Raw genomic sequence first — 23,308 nt, 5'->3', positions numbered from 1 at the left:
CCAGAGGTCTACTTATATCCCGACTTCCAGTGCCCTATTCTCTCCTATAGACTGTATGTAGGAATCAGTGCAGCATTAGATCCCCCATTGCTGCCACGTCTTTGTGTGGAGCGCCTGCTGCCCGCTACAGACCCTGTGCCCATTGTTCGCGGCTGGCAGCGCTTCTCTTTGTGTGGGAGGGACAGCGCCGCCCCGTGGTGTACGCACGCAGTGGCAGCGTCTCCCCGCCCGCCCGCCCGCCCACCGGCCGCGTTCACACACCTCGCCCCACGTGTGCACGGCGGGCCCGCCCGCTCCGCTGTTGCTGCTGATACCCGAGCGAGCACTGAGCCCGAGCAGCAGCATGGCGGGGCCGCTTCTCCCTCACCGGGGCAACCGCTGCTGCAGCGCCACAGCCGTGAATGTTATGCTGGGGCTCCTCCACGTCTTGCTGCCCTGCTTCCGACAAGGAGGGGGACAAGGTGAGGAATCCGTGCAGCGCAGAATGTGGGTGCCGCTCCGAGGGGCCCTGCTGCTGGGGTGAAGGCGGAGGATACTGTGGAGGAGAGGAAATGGGCCTGTCCTCTTCCATGGATGTTCTGGGCAGACAGCAGGGCTGGTGCTCCGCGCACTGCAGACCCCGGCGCCCGGCTTTGTCTGTGGGCGGCGTGCATGATGCCAGTGTGGCCGGCTGGATGGTGGGCACTTCTGGGCTGAGCCTGATGGTTGGCAGCCAGACTTGTAAATATTGTGCTGCCTCCTGGTAACCATGTGTACCCAGCATCACTTCCTTGCCACATGGGTCCAGGCTGGCCACAGCTGGAAGACCAGGAAAGAATGGCTCTCATGATGTGGGCATTATATTTACCCGTCCGATACGGAAGAATCCTTCTGCTGAGGATGGGAACGATTTGTCTTTGAAAACCCAAGTAGTGATGTCCATTCTGCATTCTCTTTACCAGCACATGCTGCTGAGTGTGGGCAGCCTTTATTCCCCTCTGACAACTGGCGTAATGTGAACACCATTGTAAGACGGGCTTTGTCTCCTGGTGCCCGGCTTCAATGCATGGCTGGCTTGTCCCCCGGTGCCCAGCTTCAGTGTACGGCCGGCCTGTACCCCGGTGCCCGGCTTCAGTGTGTGCACGGCTGGCTTGTCCCCCCCCCGGTGCCCGGCTTCAGTGTGCGCACGGCCGGCTTGTCCCCCCCCCCCGGTGCCCGGCTTCAGTGTGTGCACGGCTGGCTTGTCCCCCCCCCCCGGTGCCCGGCTTCAGTGTGCGCACGGCCGGTTTGTCCCCCCCCCCGGTGCCCGGCTTCAGTGTGCGCACGGCCGGCTTGTCCCCCCCAGTGCCCGGCTTCAGTGTGCGCATGGCCGGCTTGTCCCCCGTCCCCCCCCCTGGTGCCCGGCTTGTTGTCCCCCCCCCCCCGGTGCCCGGCTTCAGTGTGCGCATGGCCGGCTTGTCCCCCCCCCCCCTGGTGCCCGGCTTGTTGTCCCCCCCCCCCCCGTGCCCGGCTTCTGTGTATATATGGCCGGCTTGTTGGCCGGTGGCCAGTGTGTCAGTGTTTGCCGCCATGGTGTGCATCGGAGTAGGCCTTGTATCATTTTGCTTTTGTAGTGATGACTCCAATAATCTTGGTTCTTTTGTCTTGCTTTTTGCCACCTCTAGTGATCGAGCCAGTCCCCAGCATGGTGGAGCTGTGGCAAGCAGAAGACGCTGAGCTTATGCTACCCAATCAGGTGAGATGGAGCAGTAACAATGTACTTCACACATTGCCATCACCTTATATTCGGTGATCAGTGGAGACGTTTCTCCTCTGACAGCTGTGATTTTATGGCTAGTGTTGGGTTTCCTCAGTGTATGTCCATTAGATGTGGTGATGAACTTTCAGAATGCTGCTGCTGCAAGCAAACGAGGTACTGTCTCTGGACAACAATAGGGGGGTACTTGTGCTGCAGTGTCATGTAAGGGAACGCGTGGGATGGGATCTGACACCTAGGATCACCAATTGTGTTTTCATTGTAGTCAGTGTTAATAGTTGCTATGTTTAGCTGATGTTTGTGTACATGGCTTATAATGTAGTGACGTGGGTGTGCTTCTTATTCAGATGAGTGAGATCAGCTGGCACAATTAGATAAAGCCGTTTCTACTGCCATGTAATATGTTTTGTAGTATGCCACATAGTTTACTTACTGCATGTGATCAGTCACTGGGTCTACATCTTCAGAATACTATCTTTGCAAAAGAAAAGCATTACGTGCCTTTATTCCTGGCATCTTCATGTAACTTTGTTCACTTGCACCATTAAAAGGGTTGTTGGTCAGATGGGTTGGGGTCCTGTGGCCATGAACTCCACTTATCCCAAGAAAAGGCTTTTCCTGATGCCAGCCATAAATTCTGGTGAATATGAAATAAAAAAGGGATTTATTATTAACATGTCAAGCCTTTAGGGACAATCCAAAACTTATTGGAAGGCTGGTTTCTCACATCTGTGTTTTGGTCCGCGATGCATGGGCTAACCGCAGGGCTGCTAACTTCAGGTCAGGAGACCCACTGCCAGTCCGTGCATCATGGTCTGACTACAGAAACATGGATATGTGACTCTGGCCTAAGGTTGCTTTTTGTAGGCCATGGATATCTTGAAAGCAAACCTCTGCAGATATATTCAGTAGCAGACGACCCATGTTACCATGTTTTCCTGTTATTTATTCTGTAGATTCCTTAGCCCTGTATATGGGTTGTAATCCCTCTGCCCTTTTCCTCAGTGGAGTTTCTATTCTAATTTGTTGCATAATTTTATAGTAAGCCATTTATCTTAATTTGTGAATACTCCTTTTATCCCCTATTCGTGGGATACCATCTTGATCACTGGGCGTCTGACCACGCGTACTCCCATGATATTGAGCCACGTGTGAATGGAGTGGAGATTGATCATACGCGCTGCTGCTCCATTCATACTTAACGTGACCTCCGGAGATAGCCAAGCGCTGTGCTCGGCTGGTCTTTTGCACACCCATAAGAATGAATGGAGAGATATTGCACATGATTGTGTTCCTCTCCATTCACACAGGGATCTTCAGAGCCTCTGCTCTCAGAATCAATCGGGGTCTCGAATCCATAATCGGGAAGTTATCCGCTATCCTATGGGTAGAGTATATCTTTCAAACTTGAAAATACCCCTTTAAAGGCCTGTAAGATGGCACATGGGGGGGCCCTATGGCTCTAATCTGGAGACACAGAGACTCTGCTTATCAGTATGATACTATATTTTACAATGGTTTTGGGCAAAATGGCTGAGTAATTGTTGAATGTTTTGCAAAAATGGTAAAAAAAAAAACAAAAAAACAACACAACCAAAAACTACCCAGAGAAAGTCCAGACATGCAAAGCCCATGCTGACATTACCTTGGATGAACTACTAGACTCCAGTACCAACCACCAGACAATGATGCCTTATGGAATAAGCCTTGAGGGAACAGACCCCTAGTACAGAGTTTCTGCATGGTATCGATTGGTACCCGAGAAACATCTACTGCTTATGGCCATCAGTACGTGGAGACTGGGTAGAGCGGGCCCTGGTGGTGTTGGATGCTCTTTCCCATCCACATTACAAATAACATTTGCCTTCCCTTTCCCAATCACTGCTTGCTTGTGTATGCTTTCCTACTACAACCATGAAACTATAATGTCATTTAATAGAACAGAGAACATTAAAGGGATCCGGTTATCATGAAAATGCAGCCCAGTCTCCAGGCACCATGTTATAGAGCAGGGGGAGATGAGCAGATTGATAGTTTTGTGAGAAAAAATTCTGTGTAACCTTTGTTTTAATCATTTAATCTGCTCTTTCTGGGATTTTTGGTCCGGTGGGCGGTCCTATCAGTGACTGACAGCTATCTCTATGCACACTTACACAAAGAAAGCGGTCATTCACTGATAGGACCACCCACTGGAACCAGCAGCTCTTTGGACTCAGTGTATTTTCACTGTGTTCAAATGCCGCACTTGTTTTGTCAGTACATGCGGATCAACCACATGTAATGACATTTCAATTGGTCAAAATCTGCAGAGGAGACTTGCGAGCCACTACAGAATTTGACATTCTGCTTCTCTTAAAGCCACACCGCAGGTGAGTTTACGCAGCGTCAAAAACAAGCACAGTGGGCATGGGATTTCTATAAATCCCATCCACTCTGTTTGTACTGTAGGACGCAGCTCAGGTGAGCTGCGTCCAAAACGCTGCTATTTCTGATCATGGGCTCGTACCCTAAATGATTAAGACACAAGTTATACTGAATCTTTTCTCACAAAACTATATATCAGTCAGAGCAGGGGAAACAGCAATCACATGGCGCCTGCAGTTTGTCCTGCATTTTCATGATGACATGTTCCCTTTAAATATTTTGTAGTTTTCTTTGTTACAAACATTGGTATGTAAATGTGAACAAAATGATAACAAGGTCAAATGCCATCTCCAAACAAGCCATAGCGCATTAGTCACTTATAGACATGTTTGTCTGTAGACTTGTTGGCAGTGAGCGCCTCTGGACTTGCGGCATGAAGAACTGATGTAATCCTATATGTTTGGTCACAGATATTTAAAATGAAGATTCGCTTCTATGCTGATGGAGATGCTTAATATTAGAAATGATTGATTAGATTTACACTGCTCTGGTCCTGGATTCCAGTCTGGTCCTCCATGGCTGCCGGTCTTCATTTCTGTGCCTTATATATAATAACAGGTGCACAAGTAGGGGCCCAGTCCGTACTCAAATGTATGAAGAACTTGCCACTCAAAGATGCAGTTTCACATAAAGAAGTATTTAATAGCAATCCACAGTGAAACCTATATGACATCTAGTCTAGTAAAGACTGAAATGTCATATGTTTCACTGTGGATTGCTATTAAATACATTACATGAAATTGCATACTTGAGTGCCAAGTTCTTCATACATTTCTGTGCCTGGAATCCTGGACACCTCTGTCACTTAATAAGCCCCACGATGTCATGACGTCACACAAGCCCTAATGACCGGGCCTCATACGATGTCGTGATGTGCATCGCGTCTTTACATTATGGGGTCTAGTAAGCGCTAGAGGCACCCAGCATGTCGGGTGCAGAAGTACGGACTGGGTGCTGGGTCAGGGCAGTGGCAACTGAATTACTCATCTATATTTAGTATATTTCCATTGGTAGCTTTTTATTCTGCTAGGCAGGTATTAAAATACTCAAGATCTTATCCTTACCCTAGAGTCATCCTAAAGAGGAACTACCAGCTGGTCAAAAGTGGTCAGTTTCTGCTCTTATTTTATTTCTGCTGCTCCTGTAATAATTCTGTTTTTTTTCTTTTATTCACCCTATGGTTCCAGAGATATGGACCTTTTTACTTGGTGCTAATTTGTATGATCTTTACAAGGGGGTGTTGCTCACAAGATTCTCTGGGGATGTGTCTTGGGGCTGCTCTGTATAATTACTCTGTGAGCAATGCCCCCCTGGTAAAGACCATACAAATTAGCGCTAAATAAAAGGGCTCATATCTCTGGAACTGTATGGCAGATGTTAAAACTTACTGGCTGAAAACATAAGGCCGGTCTTTCAGCCCCATATTCCACCAATGATTCCAATATTTCCATTGATGATTTTGGCTGATTGTCGCGGATGAGCTCCGCATTTAGGTCTGGCGTCTCACTGCCTCCCTGGGCATGCACACTGCGTCATTGAAGCCGGGGACGTACGCTCGGCTCCATTGCACTTTCACAGGGAGGACGAACGTCACATACTTGCATAATATTTGTATGGAGCTGGCGATGATACCACTCTTGCAAATCATGTCTCTCACGCCCAGAGGGACTGGCTTAAATGATTACAGGGAGAATTATTCTGGGGTAACCATCCACCAGACTAGTCACTATTTTTCATAGTTAAAGCCCTAGGAAACAGTTCTAGTAGTGGATATTTGGAAATTGCTGACAATGTGGATCTAATGTGTATGGCCAAGGTAGCAACCGAGTGTACATGGGTTCATTGCTGAGCGGGGAGGAGAGTAATCTTCTGCCAGACTCATCTGGTGGTGGCCTTTTTGAGAACAAAGAATCATGCATCTTGACATCCAGCATGTCCATCCTTCCTGTCTGCTGACATCTGGGGACACCCTTCATACATATTACATTGACGGACGGTCCGGTCCTAATCAGCCGGTGCGACTGGCCGTTGTTCATCTAAAGGAAATGGGCATCTAAGGAGGGTGCATACTGGAGATTGCTGCCCAGTGAGTACTGAAGAGCGTTCGGTCTATGACATGGGCCAATACAACCTGTATGGGGAACAATGATCACTAATATAACTGTTCTGTCCCCGTACAGTCTGCTTAGTGTCCTCTTTACACAGGCAGATGTGCTGCTGTTTTATGATGGCTTGTAGATAAATGGATTCGCGCACACTAGGTAAATAAATAATACGGTTTACTAATTTGATAATGAAAAATGTATGCAAAAGATGCACAATATATATCAAAATGTTATCAACATCTAACCAGGCAAGATATCCAAAGATGTACAATGTGATGATTTGTAGGCTCACGTAATCGATCCAGTGAGCCGTCAGCGGCTTTTTCTTAACGCTCTTTATCGGCCCATGTGTAAGGGCCTGTATTCAGCACTTGGTGCATTTGCACAGCATCGTAGTAAGTGTAATAGGATTGCTATGAGTAAGGCTAAAGCCCCTGTGGCAGGAAATGCAGACCAACAGGTTGGAATTGCTGACTAGAATTGCATTTTTCTGCACACATATGTAATAAAGGTGTAATACAACAAATTATTATGTGCACATACCAGATCCTATGGCAAATGAATGTTGCTCTGGTGTGTTACCTGAGCTGGGAGTGGGACCACGTGAGGAGCACAGCCCTGGCAGGCTGCAGAGCCGCACTGTCAGATAAGATTATGGCAGGGTGGAGTGGGATCTGTTGAGTGACTAGCTATCTGTTTGCCGAGTGCACACATTTTCAATATTCACTTATGTAATTTGCGTGTCATTGCCATTGGCTCTGTGCGGACTAGTGGTTTGTGTGGGTCTCGGCCATTGTCTCAGGTAGCAGAATCCTGGCCTGTGGCTTGTTACCAGAGCAGATGTCCTTTTGTGCGATTACTTTTATTGTGTGCAGCGGCATTCAGCGTGTGCGGGGATAAAGAAAGAACTTGGTTCCTTCCAGTGCCACTGAATGGGCTCTGTTTCTTCATTACATTTTTTTTTTTTTAATGCCTTGGCGACTTTTGTCTAATGTGAGATAGGAGGAGCTGTGTAACCTAATGGACACTTTCCAAGCTGAAGGGTTTGTCACGGCTTTGTAAAAGATGCCTGACGTAGTATGGTATCACTGCCTTGCCATACAGGAGAGGATAAACTTCATGTGCGCTGGATACCCAGAAATACAGGAGCGGTGGAAGCTTAGCTTGTGTGCTTCATGGCCGTTAATCCTGGGTTTAGCTAATTGCTAATACACTTTTAATTGGTGTAAGCTGAAATAATACAATTTCTTACAACTACTCTACTAGCTCCTTGCTACTGGAAGGGAAAGTATACATAGACCCTCATCTGATGGCGGTTCCTTTGTCTTTTTAGGAGTCCCTGATCCCTGCTATAATTTGCAGTACCTCATGTCGCCATATAGTTCTCTGCCGATTTACATTCTGTGACCATGGTGTGTGCATGGTGGCTGAACTAACCCCATCATCATTAGTGTGCCTATGTAATTGTGTGCGAGCTGTCACACAAAGGGAGAAGCACGCTTACTGTATTCCCTGCCCAGTGCAAGTGGAGGGAGGAGCAGACGATAAGTCCCTGATGTGCTCCCTAAATGCCAGCACAAGGAGTTAAGCCCAGGCTCATTGTCATTCTGCATGGCTGCTGGAGGGGCTGAACAAAAGGCTCGCAGCTCTCCTTGACTATGTTAGATATGGCTTTTAATAATCTTTGTGAAATCTTTCCAGCAGAACACGCAGGCATCCTACAGTCTCATTAATAGAATTAGCTGATTTCTGCTGCTGTTGTTGTAAATAGGGGACCGGGAACGATTTGACCAGTTCCCTTTGTTTGCAGGTGAATGATGCCCCATTGTTACCAGTTGTAGCATTTCCGCCTTTGTGAGTCTCATCCAGCAAATATATGTCACATTTTGTCACATCAGTTATATATTTTATTGTAAAGCAAATTTTGTGAATTCATTACCGGATCATTTCCTTATTTCAGACACCAGGGGAATGTAGTTAGGAGCCAGTCATGGATTGTAAGGGGAACTCTACATACTGAAGGGATGGATGGATGGAGGGGCCCTGTTTGTATGGAGCAATGGGTGCACGTGTAGGCTAATTTGACCTTCATTCTCTGTGGGACCGCTGAGATTGTAAAGTAGGGTGCTCTGCTATCTCTGATAAACCCATAGCCAATGAAAGGAGCAGTGGTACACATGAACAGGTATCAATCCATTCACACTGTACACTCCACGTTCTGTGGGCTGGTATGGTCTTAGAGGTTAGGGCCATAACGATCATCTACGTATCGCCTACACTGCGAGGAGGTGGTAACTTGCTTACATATTGCTTGGATGTGGCTTCGATGTCTTACTGACAGATGTCTGTGACTCTTGCTGTTTCTGGAATCAAGAAGCCCGAGTGCCGGCCCCTTTACGAAAAAATGTTTCACTAAGCTCCTTGTAGAGGCATGAAGGCAGTTTACCCAGTTCAGTGTGTGAACTCTTCACCAAACTACATGGTTTTGGTTTTTGTGCACAACTTTTCAGTCCGTGGTTTACTCTTCTGACGTTACAGTTCCCACGTCTTGCCTGGCAGATCACCCAATAGATTACACAGTTCTGTCAATCTTTAGAATTCTTTGTCTTATCTCAATACTTGCTTAAAATGAGAAGCCACTTCCTGTGAGTGTAGAAACCCAAAGCATTGTTGGTTTCCTATTAACATTTTGTTGTTAAACTGCTTCCTTTTTTTTCCCTCCCAAAGTGTATATTCTTATGTCGAGTACTCCATCACAATACCTATACTGATATACTGCGCTTTTCTGAACAGCCGTCTTGGCTAGGAGTCCAAAAACATTCAAGCAACTGAACTGGAGAAGAGCAGTACAGTGGATTCTGCGAATAATTAATTAAATAGCAATGGCAAGTGTCAGTCACAAGTGCAGAACACAGCTAGTTTCATGTGCATGGAGAAGCTTTGACGGTAAGCACTGACTGCACTATTCTATAGTCTTCATGACAAACAATGATTGGTGATTAGCACGGGCAGGGCAGCAGTCAGGAATTTCTGGGCCCTATACAGGCAAGGCCTCAACCCTATACTAGACACACACAAAACACAACTTTCACATATTAGACTCTTAGAACAAGCGCCGCTCACATATTAGAAGCGTAGAACACACGCCGCTCACATATTAGACGCGTAGAACGCGCGCCGCTCACATGTTAGAAGCGTAGAACGCGCGCCGCTCACATTTTGGGATCTGTTCACATTTCAGTTTGTACCATTTTAGGAACAGTCAGAATTCATGCCCAAAACTGATCCTTGGCATAACTGATGCAGAGGGGTAACACTGATTGTTATGAGGTCTGTCTGATCTCGTTGATTGGGGAAAAAAAAAAAGCACATCATGCAGAACTTGTGCTCTAAAACTGACACATTTCATAGCCCATATGGACCAAATAATAATCAGTGGGGTCCCTCTGCTTTCATTTGCAACACTTTTGCCACTGATTCATTGAAGGCATGAGTCATCTTTTTCTAAACTGTGACCCCATTCTAATGCTGGCTGGGCCCCTTTCATTATATTTGTGTCCCGGCCCTTGACTGCAGTACCGCTATTTCTGCCCTGATGGCGGCCCTGATCACGGCTACCAGCAAGCTTTATGAAAAAGACATTACATGTGGTACACAATGACTCTTTACCACCAGTAGAAGCCCTGCATGTTCTGTGATAGAGGGGAATTTAACATTTATAGACTAAACTTCCTGAGAAATAGTGCGGTAATGCTGGGTAAATGTAAAAGTGAAGAAACAGGACCTCTATTACATCTGGAAAACATCAATTTTGACATGAGTGTACGCAAAAAATACTCATACGATAATGTCTTGTACACACGAAGCCAGAAGTATTTACCTGAGCTGTACTCCGAGACCGTATTTTCATTGTCGCTTTCCATGGACCCATACCTTTTGCATTTTTTACAAGCATTGAAAGCTTTTATTAACTTTTTAAAGCAGAGTTGGGAAAATAACGCAATTTTGCTATTCTTTCAGTGTTTTTCTTCCGAGCTTTAGCTTTGATAGCTGTCGTCAGACAGTATAAGTGACAAGTGAACATTCATGAACATTATTCACTAGGTCAGAATGATTACTGCAATACCCTTGCTTGATGAGTTTTTCATTGGTACTGTTGGGCTGTATACAAGTTTTTGACCCTTCTTTTCATTCCATTATTTGTGAGGTGCGGTGAACAAAAAAAAAATAAATAAAAAATCAGTAGTTCTGGCAGTGTTTTTTTTACAGTGTCAGGTTGGGATGACATTCATCTCACCAGTACAAATGTCTTAGGACTTGCAGAACATTCACACAACTGTTGTCCACGTCTGTGTTCTGTCTGTTTTTTACCCATAGTTTCATTGATACATATCCGTTTTAAAAACAGATGAGAAAGAGGCAAACGGATGATATGAGAGAAACTTTTTTTTAACATTGATGTTAGGCATTTTTTTTAATTAAATGTACATATTTCTGGCTAAAAATCTTTTTGCAATTAGGTTTCATAAAAATTTTGCACCTTTTGCCTTCTATAGCCTCCGTCTGTTGCTGTCTGCTGAATGAGTTAACTGAGAATCTGTCTGAGCTATTCTGAGGGGAGAGTTTAAGGCTTATCTTTGTTTTTCTGAGCCCCTCTTAGCTCACTTAAATGCATGATTTAGTCATCATTGACACCCGCCACCCACCTATTGTTTTCTTGTCTGTGTTGCTTTTTTTTAATGCTCAATATTATGCAACTTTATAAAGTATGCTTATTGACATATGCTAATTTATCGTGTGTGTGTGTAGCACATCTACACCATTTACCAAAGGCCCAATGTTTTGGATAGTTGTCATTTTGCACCTAGGAACAAAGAGTGCAGCACAGCAGCTAGAGTGCAAATGGTGACTTTTTTTTTTCTTTTTAATGAAGTGTAAAAATGATCCCCTCCCAAAAATCGCATTCTTTTAAGTAAAAATAAATAGTTGCCCCCAAAGATGTTCATATCCTAAAGCCATTGCAGGTGGCATGGATGGCCCCTGTGGAAGTCTCTGCCGGCCAAAGAAGTAATGATGTCCTGTTCTTTTGTCACCGATCACAGAGACCTCTGTTTGGCTGTCAGGTGACTAGAAGGAGACCCCATCTGACAACCACTTTGTAATACACATTAGATGAGCATCTTCTAAGCCCACAGATTTTGGCAGCACTGACCATGTAATGTGTAAAGGCTTTTTCTAACCCTTCCCTGATGGCAGATGTCGTAGAAAAGAATGATTGGGCATATTGGATTTCAAGATGCCCGATCCTTTGTACTCAATGGAGGCAAACTGCCGCCAGAGATGTCTGGTAGCTTCTTTTCCCCCTTCTATCTATTATGAACACCATGTTCACATCAGCCTGCACATGTATTGGGGGAGTCGGGAGAAATGGCTTTCAGCTAAACAAGTATTCTTTTCATAACTATCTAAGGTGTATGACCATGGTTATTGAAATAGTATCTTATTTCAATGTGTGTTTTTGTTTGTTTTTTATTCTGTATATATTCCTAACCTATTCTACGTTTTGTTTTGTATAGGCTGATTCAGATCAGTATACAGGGGACGATTTGCAAGAACAGAAGTAAGTAATTCTGTGTTGTGTATTAAAAATGACGATGCAGTCACGTATTGGGTCCATAAGTGGAAGGCAGGAAGAATGGAAGTTTAGTGATCCATGTTTCCTGTAACAATCCATTCCTGTTATAATCATGTCTCACATGAAAACAATGTCCTCATCCTGGCAGCTGCACTGAATAGGATATTCTTGACCAGTTACTATTAACATGCTGCATGTGAACAATAGTGTCTGCACAGTAAATACTACGATATATATATATATATATATATATATATATATATATATATATATATATATATATATATATATATATATATATATATATATATATATATATATATATATATATATATATATATATATATATATATATCTCATGTATTTGTGTGTGTGTGTAATATTTTTTTAATATATGCTTGCTAAGCAATAGATAATATCAAACATGGAATCTTAACATTTTGCAGGGATGCTTAAGAATGGGCACACCACCCCTTTCCAATGGGGCTATCAATAACCATGTACTGTTACACCAGATTTTCATCAGAAATCCACATTTCCTTATAGAGACATGGCATTGAAGAATAATGTATAATAAACATGGAGTCTTGTTATTGTTGCATAGAAAGTCCTATTGAAGCTCATTATTTCTTGTTTTGCACTGCATCTCCATAAACCTGCAGAGTGCCTGGAGCTGAGCAATGGGCCGGCTGCCGCTCCCTGCACAGCTGGGTGACCAGAAGTTGGGGGGGAAGCATAGAAGGGCACGCAGTGCAGCACAAGCACCGTGGCCCTTTTATCTTCAGCATTGTGATTATCCCAAAGTTTGCACTCTCACCAAGCCATATGGCATCACTACATAACAAAACCCGTTTAGGCTGTGTGCCCACGATGCGTTTTTTTAAGCGTTTTTGCAGCGGCAATTCCGCTGCAGAAACGCTTAAAAAACGCTTGGTAGAAGGCCTGCCATGTTCCCCAATGATAATCCACATGTGCTGTGCACATGCTGCGGAAATTTCCGCTGCGGGGGTTATCATTGCGGAAAAAAACGCAGCACTGCCAATTATTTTGCGGAAGCGCTGCGTTTTCACCGCCATTGACTTGCATTGGAACGCTTGGATTCCGCATCACTGCATCTGTACATGCGGAATCCATGCGTTTCAATGTGCGGATGGTACCCGGGTGTGGAGGAGAGGAGACTCATCTCCGGACCTGGGTACCATAGAACCTGCAAAAAAAAAAATAAATAAATAAAAAAAATAAAAAATATGCTTACCTTCTGATGGCCCCCGGTGTCTTTGTCTTGGCTTGCCGGCACATCGCGGTGGACTGAAGGACCTGCGCTGACGTCATTTAGTCATGTGACGGGTCATGCAACGCTGAATTCGGCAGGTCCTTCAGTGTACCGTGAGCTGCCGGCAAGCCTGGACGGAGCGAATCAAGACTGCAGGGGCCATAAGAAGGTAAGTATAGATTTATTTTTTTATTTTTTAACATTCTTTCGGTCACACTATATAAATCCATGCCGTTTGCATGGATTTATATAGTGTGAAGTTGACAAGCACTTTCCAAGTGATGTTAAAATCGCTTGGAAAGCGCTTGTCAACCCGCATGCGGAAATGAAAGTGAAGAACTCTTCACATCCGCATGTCTCTGGCACGAAAACGCATGTACAGTGCGCGTGCGTTTTTTCTGCCAGGGAGATGCAGAAACGCTCAGGAAAAAATCCGGAGCATTTCTGCATCGTGAGTACATAGCCTTAGGGTATGTGCCCACGATGCAGATTTGAGGCAGAAATTTCCTGAGCACTTCTGCATCTCATTGGTAGAAAAAACACATGCGGATTTTACATGCGTTTTTTTCAGGCGTTTTTCCAAGCATCACTTTTGAGCATCACTTGGAAAAGGGCTTGACAAGTTGGTCACACAATATAAATCCATGCAACTGGCATGGATTTATATTGTGTGACCAAATTAGAGGAAATTTCTAGTATCAAATGCTGCATCTAAAGTAAAAAAAAAAAAGAATTAAAAAGTAAAAAGAAATAAAAAACCTTATATTTACCTCTCCGGCGGCCCCCGGTCTCCTCCCGGCAGCGTCATCTCCTCGGCATCCCGCGGTGTACTGGCAGGACCTGCGGTGACATCATTAAGTCAACTGATGGTCACGCGACCATCACCTGACCGCTGACGTCAGCGGTCGCATGACCATCAGCTGACTAAATGACGTCACCGCAGGTCCTGCCAGTACACCGCGGGCCGCTGAGGAGAAAGGACGCCACCTGGAGGAGACCGGGGGCCGCTGGAGAGGTGTGTATGAATCATTTTTTTTATTTTTTACTTTATAATTCTTTTTTTACTTGCAGGTACGATGGTACCCGGTTCGGATGAGAGTCTCCTCTTCTCCAGACCCGGGTACCATCCGCACATTGAACCGCATAACATCCGCATGTATACATGCGAATATTATGCGGTTCAATGCAAGTCAATGGGCGCCATTTCGTCGCGAAATCGCGCCCAAATTGGTTGTGCTGTGGATTTTTCTGCAATGATAATCCGCAGCGGAAATTTCCGCAGCATGTGCATAGCACATGCGGATTATCATTGGTATACATCCCAGACCTCTTAACAAGCGATTTTATTGCGTTTCCATGGCGGAAATGCATTAAATCCGCATCATGGGCACTCAGCATTAATGAGATTATTGGCATTAAAAATGCCTGATACTAGGGAGACCTTCTCAAATCGTCATATCAGCGGTGCTTGTCCCCAGTTATTATTATTATTATTATTATTACGCCATTTATTCCATGGCGCATTACATGTGAAAAAGGGGTATACATAGCAAAAGCAATCACAATAATCTTGAACAAAACGTGACTGCGACTGGTACAGGAGGAGCGAGGACCCTGCCCACGAGGGCTCACAATCTACAAATTGTTGGAGAAGTGGATGCTACTGGCTTTGTAGGTTGTTTTGAAGTCTGTGCTAGTGAGGTCCAAACCACATTCTGCTGCTCCCTTACAGACGTTGTACACAGCACAGTGCTGGGCAGTACAGGAGAAGTGACGTTCTTTTCCTGTACGGACTCTGCGCCGCAGATCCGCTGCAATTTACAGTACAATATATGTAACTTGGCTTTCAAAATTCCAGACACTTTAGGTAAAAAAAAATTGGCACGAAAAGGAAAGCATGATGCGGATTTGTAAATTGCAGCATGCTCATTCTTGTGCGGATTTTCTTTGGATTTCACCCTATCCAATGCTTCGTAATGGAGTCAAGTAAAATCTGCAAGTAACTTATGCAGATTGTGTCTGTAATTTTCTTGCAGATTTGTGACTAAATCCATTGCAGAAATTTTCTGCAGCATGTGAATATTGCCTTAGTGTGCAGGTATTTATTGTTTAGTTGGCGTCTGATCTGGAAACGTGTATCTCACTGAATCGTTCTATAATTCTGGTACTCTCTGTATTATCTAATAGGCTGTTTATTTATATAATTGACTTCTCATTACTTTTCAGCAGGGCTGAGTGCAGCTACTTGTCCTAGGTGGAAAATTTCTTTGATTCTGTGCTATGCACAAGAGCTCTTACATTACAGTTGTTACAGAGACTTGGAGGTGGCTACCAGGTAGATTAGCTCAGAGAATTGTAAAGTGATCTTTATGCTGCTTCTTGGTTATTTTTTCTAAATGTTAAAGGGAATCTGTCAGTAGGATCATCCCTCCTAAGCGGTTTATATGGGCATGTAGGTCATAGGAATCTGAATAAAATGATACCTTAATATTTGCAATCTGATTTCTTACTCCAGAGTAATCCACATTTGTCTTAATATATAAATGTGCTGTTAAATCTGAGCCGGACGCTGATCTCCCTGAGAATCTGCCTCCAAAGCTTAGTTTAAAAGGCGGCTTTACCAGTGTGAGACTTGTAGATCAGGAGAGCAGACGGTCAGTCATTACATGTCTCACACTGGTAACTCCCCCTTTTATATAAAATAATTTCTGGAGGCAGACTCTCATGCAGATCAGTGTCCGGCCCATAGATCTTAACAGCTTATTTACATATTAAGTAAAATGTGGATATGTTAGGAATAAGACATTGGATCGCAGATATCAAGGTGTCATTGTATTCCGCTTCCTATGACCTACATGGCAATATAGACTGCTTAGGAGGGTTGATGACAAATTTCCTTTTAATATTGAAAGCCCAGCAATGATGACAGGTCCTTCTCGCACCAGTACCAGAGAACTTAGTGGGTCCCGTCACTGACACCATTAAGAACTGCTTATACAAAAGCAGAGGTTCAATAGAAGACTATAATGAGGCCAAATTCAGATGTCCTTGAAACATGGTCCGAGCATGTCCATGATGGTGTTGAGCTTGGGTCAGCAGATCCACAGCTGATCTGGACTTTATGGTCTGTAATTTGACCATATTTCACAGACGTCTGAATTCAGTCTAAAATATAATATGATAGAAATATATTTGGATGATATATGTGGATGTGCACATATCCCGTAATGATGGAGGGTGGGCTCCTGGGGGAGTACAGTCCTAATGTGGCGCTGCCTAGTTCTCTAGTAAGTAATATCATCCTGTCAGTACAGAGCAGAGTTAATTTGTGAAAGTTAGCTCGTAGAACAAGTGCATGTTTTTAAGACATTTTTATGCATTGCAGATTCTTTTAGTCAATGTGGCCTGAAAAATTTTGACGTAAATCTGCATATCTGAACATTGTGCTTTGCATTTTGGCCATTTCTCTGTGAATGGTATTGAGGTCATAGAAAGGGATCTTTTGGCTATAATGAGTCGTGTTCCAAAACCAGAACTATAATAGTCATACTTTCACTTCTCAATGGGCGTCATGTAATGCTACCTTACATGACTGTGTAGGGGTAGCATGGTGGCTCAGTGGTTAGCACTGTATCGCTGCAGCACTGGGGTCCTGGGTTCAAATCCCCCAAGGACAACATCTACAAGGAGTTTGAATGTTCTCCCCGTGTTTGTGTGGGTTTCCTTCGGGTTCTCCGGTTTCCTCCCACACGCCAAAGACATACTGATAGGGAATCTAGATTGTGAGCCCCAATAGGGACAGTGCCGATATTGTCTGTAAAGCGCTGCAGAATTAATGGTGCTATAGAAGTCAGTAAAATAAATAAAATGTGCTGGAAGTGACTCCTCCATTGCAGCCAGCTGTTATCCCATCAGCAGGGTCCTTGGTGCTCAGTTCACCATTCAGGGGCGCTTCCTCACAAGCAGAGGTTTTCATAGGCAGAACGTTTCTTTTTAAGGTTTAGTCAAAGGAATTTATGCTGGGAAAGGCATCACAGAAAAACACTTGTGGTGCTTGGTACTTGTCATTATTGCTCCTTCTCATATGTCTGGGCCTCCAGGACTGATCATCTTCCTTCTTTGGGTAAAGATTTGTGTTTGCAGCATCTGACCTCTCCCCAAACCAAGACGGTAGGACTAAATGCACAATCGTTGTCTGACTTAGGTGACACAGAACTTGCCGTGCACAATAGATATATGTGAATGTAGACATATTGAGATCTATTGGTGGGAAAAACTGCAACATATGATAAAAATGTGAACGGAAAACTATGTTCCCATTTTGTTGCAGGTTGGATATGAGCACTCATTCACCAATTTCTTCTTTCGTTACCATGGCCCGGAGATTGTTGGCCATGTTCAGAAAAGGTCTTAAAAAATGGAAAATCACAATAATTGATTCCGCTGCTTAAAATGAATATGTAAGGTTTTTGCTATTTAATCTGAAAGCACAATTATAGAGGGGCAGAGAGCATGATTCCAGTGATGTCACTTACTGGGCTGCATGCTGTCATTTTGATACAATCACTGTTTTCCCTGCTGCAGATCTAGCAGTGCTCAGAAAGCTGAGCCTTGTATAACCCACACCACTGATTGGCAGCTTTCTGTTTACACTATGCATTGACTGAAAGTTGCTAGCCAGTGGTGGGGGTAGGGTTACACAGAGCATGAGGACTAGGAGGCACAAGACACCTGGTCCTGTAGTGAAAATCTCCTGCTGATAAAACACTGATTATATTGAACCAGCAGTCTTAGCCTAGTAAGTGACACATCACTGGATTCAGGGTCTCAGCCCCTACATCATGCTGCTCTCATATTAGACAGCAAAAACCGGCTGACAGATTCCCTTTAAAGCTGTAAAACGACTGCCCATGCACGATTTTAACGTATGGTATTTCTTCAAGTACATCCATGGGGAAAAGTTTTACTCAAGCTTCTCATTCCTGGCTGTGTCACCTGAAGATGTGAGATATAGGGCTGGTTGTAAAAGCTTGTAAACCACTCAAGTGTGTCTACATGTCTGAGCAAGCCTGTCCCACCTCACACAGTCTGCTTTGTAAAACCCTGCCAAGAAAGCGAGATATGTCATGTGCAGATACTATAGTGTTAATAAAGAAGTTGTGTCTTGACTACAGAGAATAAACTCAATACAAAGCATTCATCTTGGAATAAATACATATTGCTCAGCCAAAGTTGCTTTCAAAGCTGTAGCGTTTGTTTAAGGAAGCTTTGGTGTGCATGTGAAGTAAAACACAGGCCCGTGTGCTGCCAGGAGGCGCAATGCCAGATCGGCTGCTAAACAAATATGGAATAATAGATAACTGAATTCTGTAACACTACCATTGCTATAGCACACATTGTGAGCTGGAAGTTCTCGATTTTTTTGCTCCTTTGTAACGGGATATAAATGATAAATGTATGAAAAATGGACATTTAACAATTTCTATCTATGAAAGTTATAAATGTTGTTCAGCATAAGCTCAGAAAGTTGGCATGTTAAATATAACTTTTTTTTTTTTTTTGAGATTCCCTATACCAAATGTGTAAGGGTATCTGCACACGTTAAAGAGGTTGTCTGCCCTTAGGCCACACACGTCACTCTGTAAGGCTGCGTGCCCACTAGGTGTTTTTCAAGCGTTTTTGCCGCGGAATTTCCGCAGCAAAAACGCTTAAAAAACGCTTTGTAATACGTTCCCCATGGTCCCCAATAATGATCCGCATGTGCTATGCACATGCTGCGGAAATTTCCGCTGTGGATTATCATTGCGGAAAAATACGCAGCATGTCCATTAATTTTGTGGACACGCAGCGTTATTGTCGCCATTGACTTGCATTGAATCGCATAATATCCTTATGAGCACATGTGCCCATGCGGATATCATGCGGTTCAATGTGCGGATGGTACCCGGGTCTGGAGAAGAGGAGACTCTCCTCCAGACCCGGGTACCATAGAACCTGTTAAAAAAAGAATTTAAAATAAAAAATAAAGATTATACTCCCCTTCTGATGGCCCCCGGTATTTTCAGCGATTCGTCCGGTCTCTTGTACGGCTCGCGATGGTCTAAAAGGACCTGCGGTGGCGTAATTTAGTCATGTGACAGGTCACGCGACTGCTGACGTCGGCGGTCGTGTGACCTGTCACATGACTAAATGACGTCACTGCAGGTCCTTTTAGACCAGTGTTTCCCAAACCCCATCCTCACGGCCCCCACAGGTCATGTTTTCAGGATCTCCTTAGTATGGCACAGATGAGCGAATTCCTGATGCCTTGATGATACTTCAATCACCAGTGTAATACTAAGGAGATCCTGAAAACATGACCTGTGGGGGGCCGTTAGGATGGGGTTTGGGAAACACTGTTTTAGACCATTGCGAGCCGTACAAGAGACCGGACGCATCTCTTAAAATACCAGGGGCCATCAGAAGGTAACTATAATCTTTATTTATTCGGTCTCCCATGACAGCACCACGAGAGAGAGGATCCGCCCATCAAGGACAGGAAACCTACAGGTTAAAAAGGGCAGCCCTCTCTTCCCGCCTCAGTTTAGGTTTCCTGTCCATGATGGGAGACCTCGCAGGTTTACCTGCAGAAGTTGGACTCCTGTCCCAGAGAGGGCCACAGCATGTGGTTGGAGCCGGTCCGTCCCGGTCCTCTGGAGACGCCACAGTAGGGCTCAGTGGGGCGCCTCCGTGAGTGTTGCGGCGGGCGCGACATCGCCTCACGGGGAGGTAGATGTCCGCCAGGTGTGGGGCCGCTAGCGGGCTTCCTTCCCCCGCTACAATCGCAGGAGATCCAGGTGTCGCCGGCGAGGCACGTGACAGGCGCGGCCTAGTGACGTGACTTCCGGTGCGCCGGGCAGGAAGTCCCTGTGACGTCACCGGAAGGGGCCGGAGCTCGCGCACATCCAGGAAGTGCGCGCGAGCAGCAGAACGCCGGGTGAGTAAAGGACCTGGCGGCGAGGAGCCCACCTGGGGCGATGAACCCACCTGGCGGGTTGAGGGCACCTGGGGAGGAAGACCAAGGAGCAGTTAACGCCCTCCTGGGTAACATACAGAGGTGTTTCCCAGCCCATTATTACAGTGTAAGCTATGGGAGATTCACAAGAGCTGTCACCTAGGCAACAACATCTGCTGCAGGAGCAGCCCTCTGGGGAGCCCTCACAACTAGTGGCGCAGCGTCATTCCCGGCTAGGGTCTGGTCGTTCAGCTAGAAAAGCTACCACTAATAGCAGGAAGGACGGTCCGGTGTGGCGTGATTCCCCGCCAAGCATGTTGGATTCTTCTGCTTCTACGGTACCGAAGGTTCTGTGGGGTGAGTGGAATCTTCGTGAAAGTTCTACTAATGTTTCCTCCTTCTTTCTATCTATAACTTTCTTTTAGAGCAAGAAATGTTCCTCAAACTCCAAACACAGAGAATGTGCCTTATGTAGCTGTCCACTCCCTGATTCATATACCAAGAAGTTATGCCAGCTTTGTTTTAGCAAGGTGATGTCGGAGGAGACCCCAGATTTTTCCCTAGGCCTAAGAACTTTAATAAGGGAAGAAATAGGCAAAGCCTTGCAGGGTTCAGAGTCTGGGCATATTCCTCAAGAACCCCAGCCGGGTTCAGACTCTGAACTATCGGTCGCCTCCTCCTCCGCCTTCTCTTCTTCTGACAGTGAGCCAGATAGACAGTGCTTTCCCCTGAAGGAGGTTGATGCCCTAGTAAAAGCTGTTTCTACAATGGGGATAGTGGACACGAGGGCAGAGAAGTCAGCTGAGGATGTTATGTTTGGTGGTCTGGGACTAAAGAAAAGAAGGGGCTTTCCGGTAAATTCAAAGGTGAAAGACCTCATTGATAAGGAGTGGAGAAAGCCTGACAAGAAGGGTAGTGTTCCTCCATCCTTTAAAAGAAGATATCCATTTGAGGATGCTATATGTTCCTCCTGGTTAAAAGCACCCAAACTGGATGTTGCTGTTACCAAAGCAGCGAGAAGAACTTCCCTCCCGTTCGATGATATGGGTGCATTGAGAGACCCCCTGGACAGACGGGCTGATACTTTCTTGAAAGGGGCATGGGAGACAGCTGCGGGAGCACTGAGGCCAACAGTAGCAGCTAACTGCACGTCCAGAGCCCTGATGGTTTGGCTTGAACAGCTAAACAGTCAGTTGAAGGATGGGGCTTCTAAGAAAGACATTATTTCTTCCCTTCCACTGGTTCAGGGGGCGGCAGCCTTTCTTGCTGATGCATCTGCGGACTCAGTAAGGTTGGCAGCAAAATCAGCAGCACTGTCAAATGCGGCTCGGCGGGCCTTGTGGATTAAATGCTGGCCAGGGGATTTACAGACTAAATCCAGACTGTGCACAATCCCGAGCGAAGGAGAATACCTCTTTGGTCAGACCATGGATGACTTATTGGAGAAAGCTGGGGACCCTAAGAGGGGGTTTCCATCAGTACCTCTACCCTCCTTTAAGAGATCGTTCCGGAAGAGGAAATTTTTCAGGGAGCAAGACAAGTCTGATGAAAGGGGTCGAAAAGGTAGAGGTCTACTCTTTGGTCCGTCTCCAAAAATTGAGCAGAAGCCAGGGGATACACAATCAGCCCAGGTGGGAGGGAGATTTTCATTATTTGTCCCAGCTTGGGAACAGATTTCTCATAGCAATTGGATTTTAAGCCTGATTAAGTATGGTCTTAAATTTCAATTTAAAGCATTGCCTCACAAAAAGATTCATGGTTGTTCCCTCCAGTTCTTCCCCAGAACGCCAGGCTGCCCTCGTTTCGGAAATACAAGCCCTAATAAGAAAACACGTCCTGATTGAGGTTCCGGAGGCTGAAAAGGGTCTCGGTTTCTACTCCCCGCTCTTCTTGGTTCCGAAAGCGGATGGAAGTCTCAGGACAATCATAAATCTGAAATCCCTGAATAATTTCCTTAAAATACATACCTTTAAAATGGAGTCTTTAAAATCCGTAATAAAGTTACTTTTTCCCCACTGTTATATGTTAGTGCTCGATCTCAAAGATGCGTATTACCATATCCCAATTCATAGTGACTATCAGAAATACTTGAGGCTGGCCATTGAAATTGACGGGGTGGTTAAACACTTTCAATACACTGCACTCCCCTTTGGTTTAGAGTTTTTACTAAAGTAATGGCGGAAGTTATGGCCCATGTAAGAGAAAGGGACATTCTAATTATCCCTTACCTGGATGATCTCCTGATAGTGGGGAACTCGTTTGTTCAGTGCGAGACACACCTGCGGGAGACCATGTCGGTCTTAAAGAGCTTGGGGTGGTTTCTAAATTTAGAAAAGTCTAGACTATCTCCACTCAAGGTACAACAATATTTGGGGGTCATATTAGATTCTAGGAAACAGCTATGTTATCTTCCAGAAGAAAAAATTGATAGAATCCGGGGGTTGGTAGCACAGTGTATACGTAAACCTTCTATGTCACTCCGTAAGGCCATGTCACTATTGGGAACCTTCACCTTTTTCGCTTTTCCTGCGGTTCGTTGGTCACAATTACATTCAAGAGCTTTTCAGTGGGATGTGTTGTACAATAACGCAGCTTTAGAGGGGCATCTAGACCGTGAGTTTACTCTAGGTCCTCGTGCCATACGGTCCCTTCGTTGGTGGTTACGACAAGACAGCTTGCTAGAGGGGTTCCCTGGGAATGTAGTCCAACTGCAGTCTTGTCCACTGATGCAAGTGCTGCAGGTTGGGGAGCTCACTTTGAAGGGAAATTAGTGCAGGGAACCTAGTCAAGCAGTGAGCGACAGTTGTCATCAAATGCTAAGGAGCTTCTGGCGGTGCAGTATGCGTTCAACGAGTTCCTTATATATTTACAGGGCCAGCATGTCCGTATACTCTCGGGACAATCAAGTCACGGTAGCTTACATAAACCACCAAGGGGGAACCCGCTCAAGAGACTTGATGAGGGTAGCGAACACACTTCTGCAGAAAGCCGAAGATCATTGTTCCTCTCTTTCGGCTACTCATCTAAAAGGGAAGGAAAACATCACAGCGGATTTCCTCAGCCGTACTTCTGTAGAAGAGGGAGAGTGGTCCCTAAATACGCAAATATTCTCCAGAATCGTAGAAATGTGGGGCCTTCCGAC

General features: G+C 45.1%; 1 protein-coding gene across 2 annotated transcripts in view; it reads left to right on the top strand.

Annotated features, from left to right (window-relative positions):
• The first annotated feature begins 250 nt into the window (after positions 1–250).
• The window catches only part of TMEM131L (transmembrane 131 like), a 132,901-nt gene continuing 109,843 nt past the window's right edge, over positions 251–23,308 (top strand). The window contains exons 1-3 of one of the 2 annotated variants that reach the window (XM_073645239.1): positions 251–461; positions 1,644–1,714; positions 11,841–11,884. In XM_073645239.1, the coding sequence (XP_073501340.1) occupies positions 344–461; positions 1,644–1,714; positions 11,841–11,884 (233 nt within the window). In that variant the 5' untranslated portion in view covers positions 251–343. Of the gene's footprint in view, positions 462–1,643; positions 1,715–9,197; positions 9,211–11,840; positions 11,885–23,308 lie in introns of those variants that run through there. The other variant, XM_073645242.1, reaches the window with a different exon arrangement.

The sequence above is a fragment of the Phyllobates terribilis genome, unplaced genomic scaffold (assembly GCF_046119375.1).
Source record: "Phyllobates terribilis strain yellow unplaced genomic scaffold, ASM4611937v1 Scaffold_1__5_contigs__length_1240528914, whole genome shotgun sequence".
Classification (NCBI taxonomy): Eukaryota; Metazoa; Chordata; class Amphibia; order Anura; family Dendrobatidae; genus Phyllobates; species Phyllobates terribilis.
The sequence above is the reverse complement of the archived record's forward strand: the minus strand, read 5'-3'. Positions and strand labels throughout refer to the sequence as shown.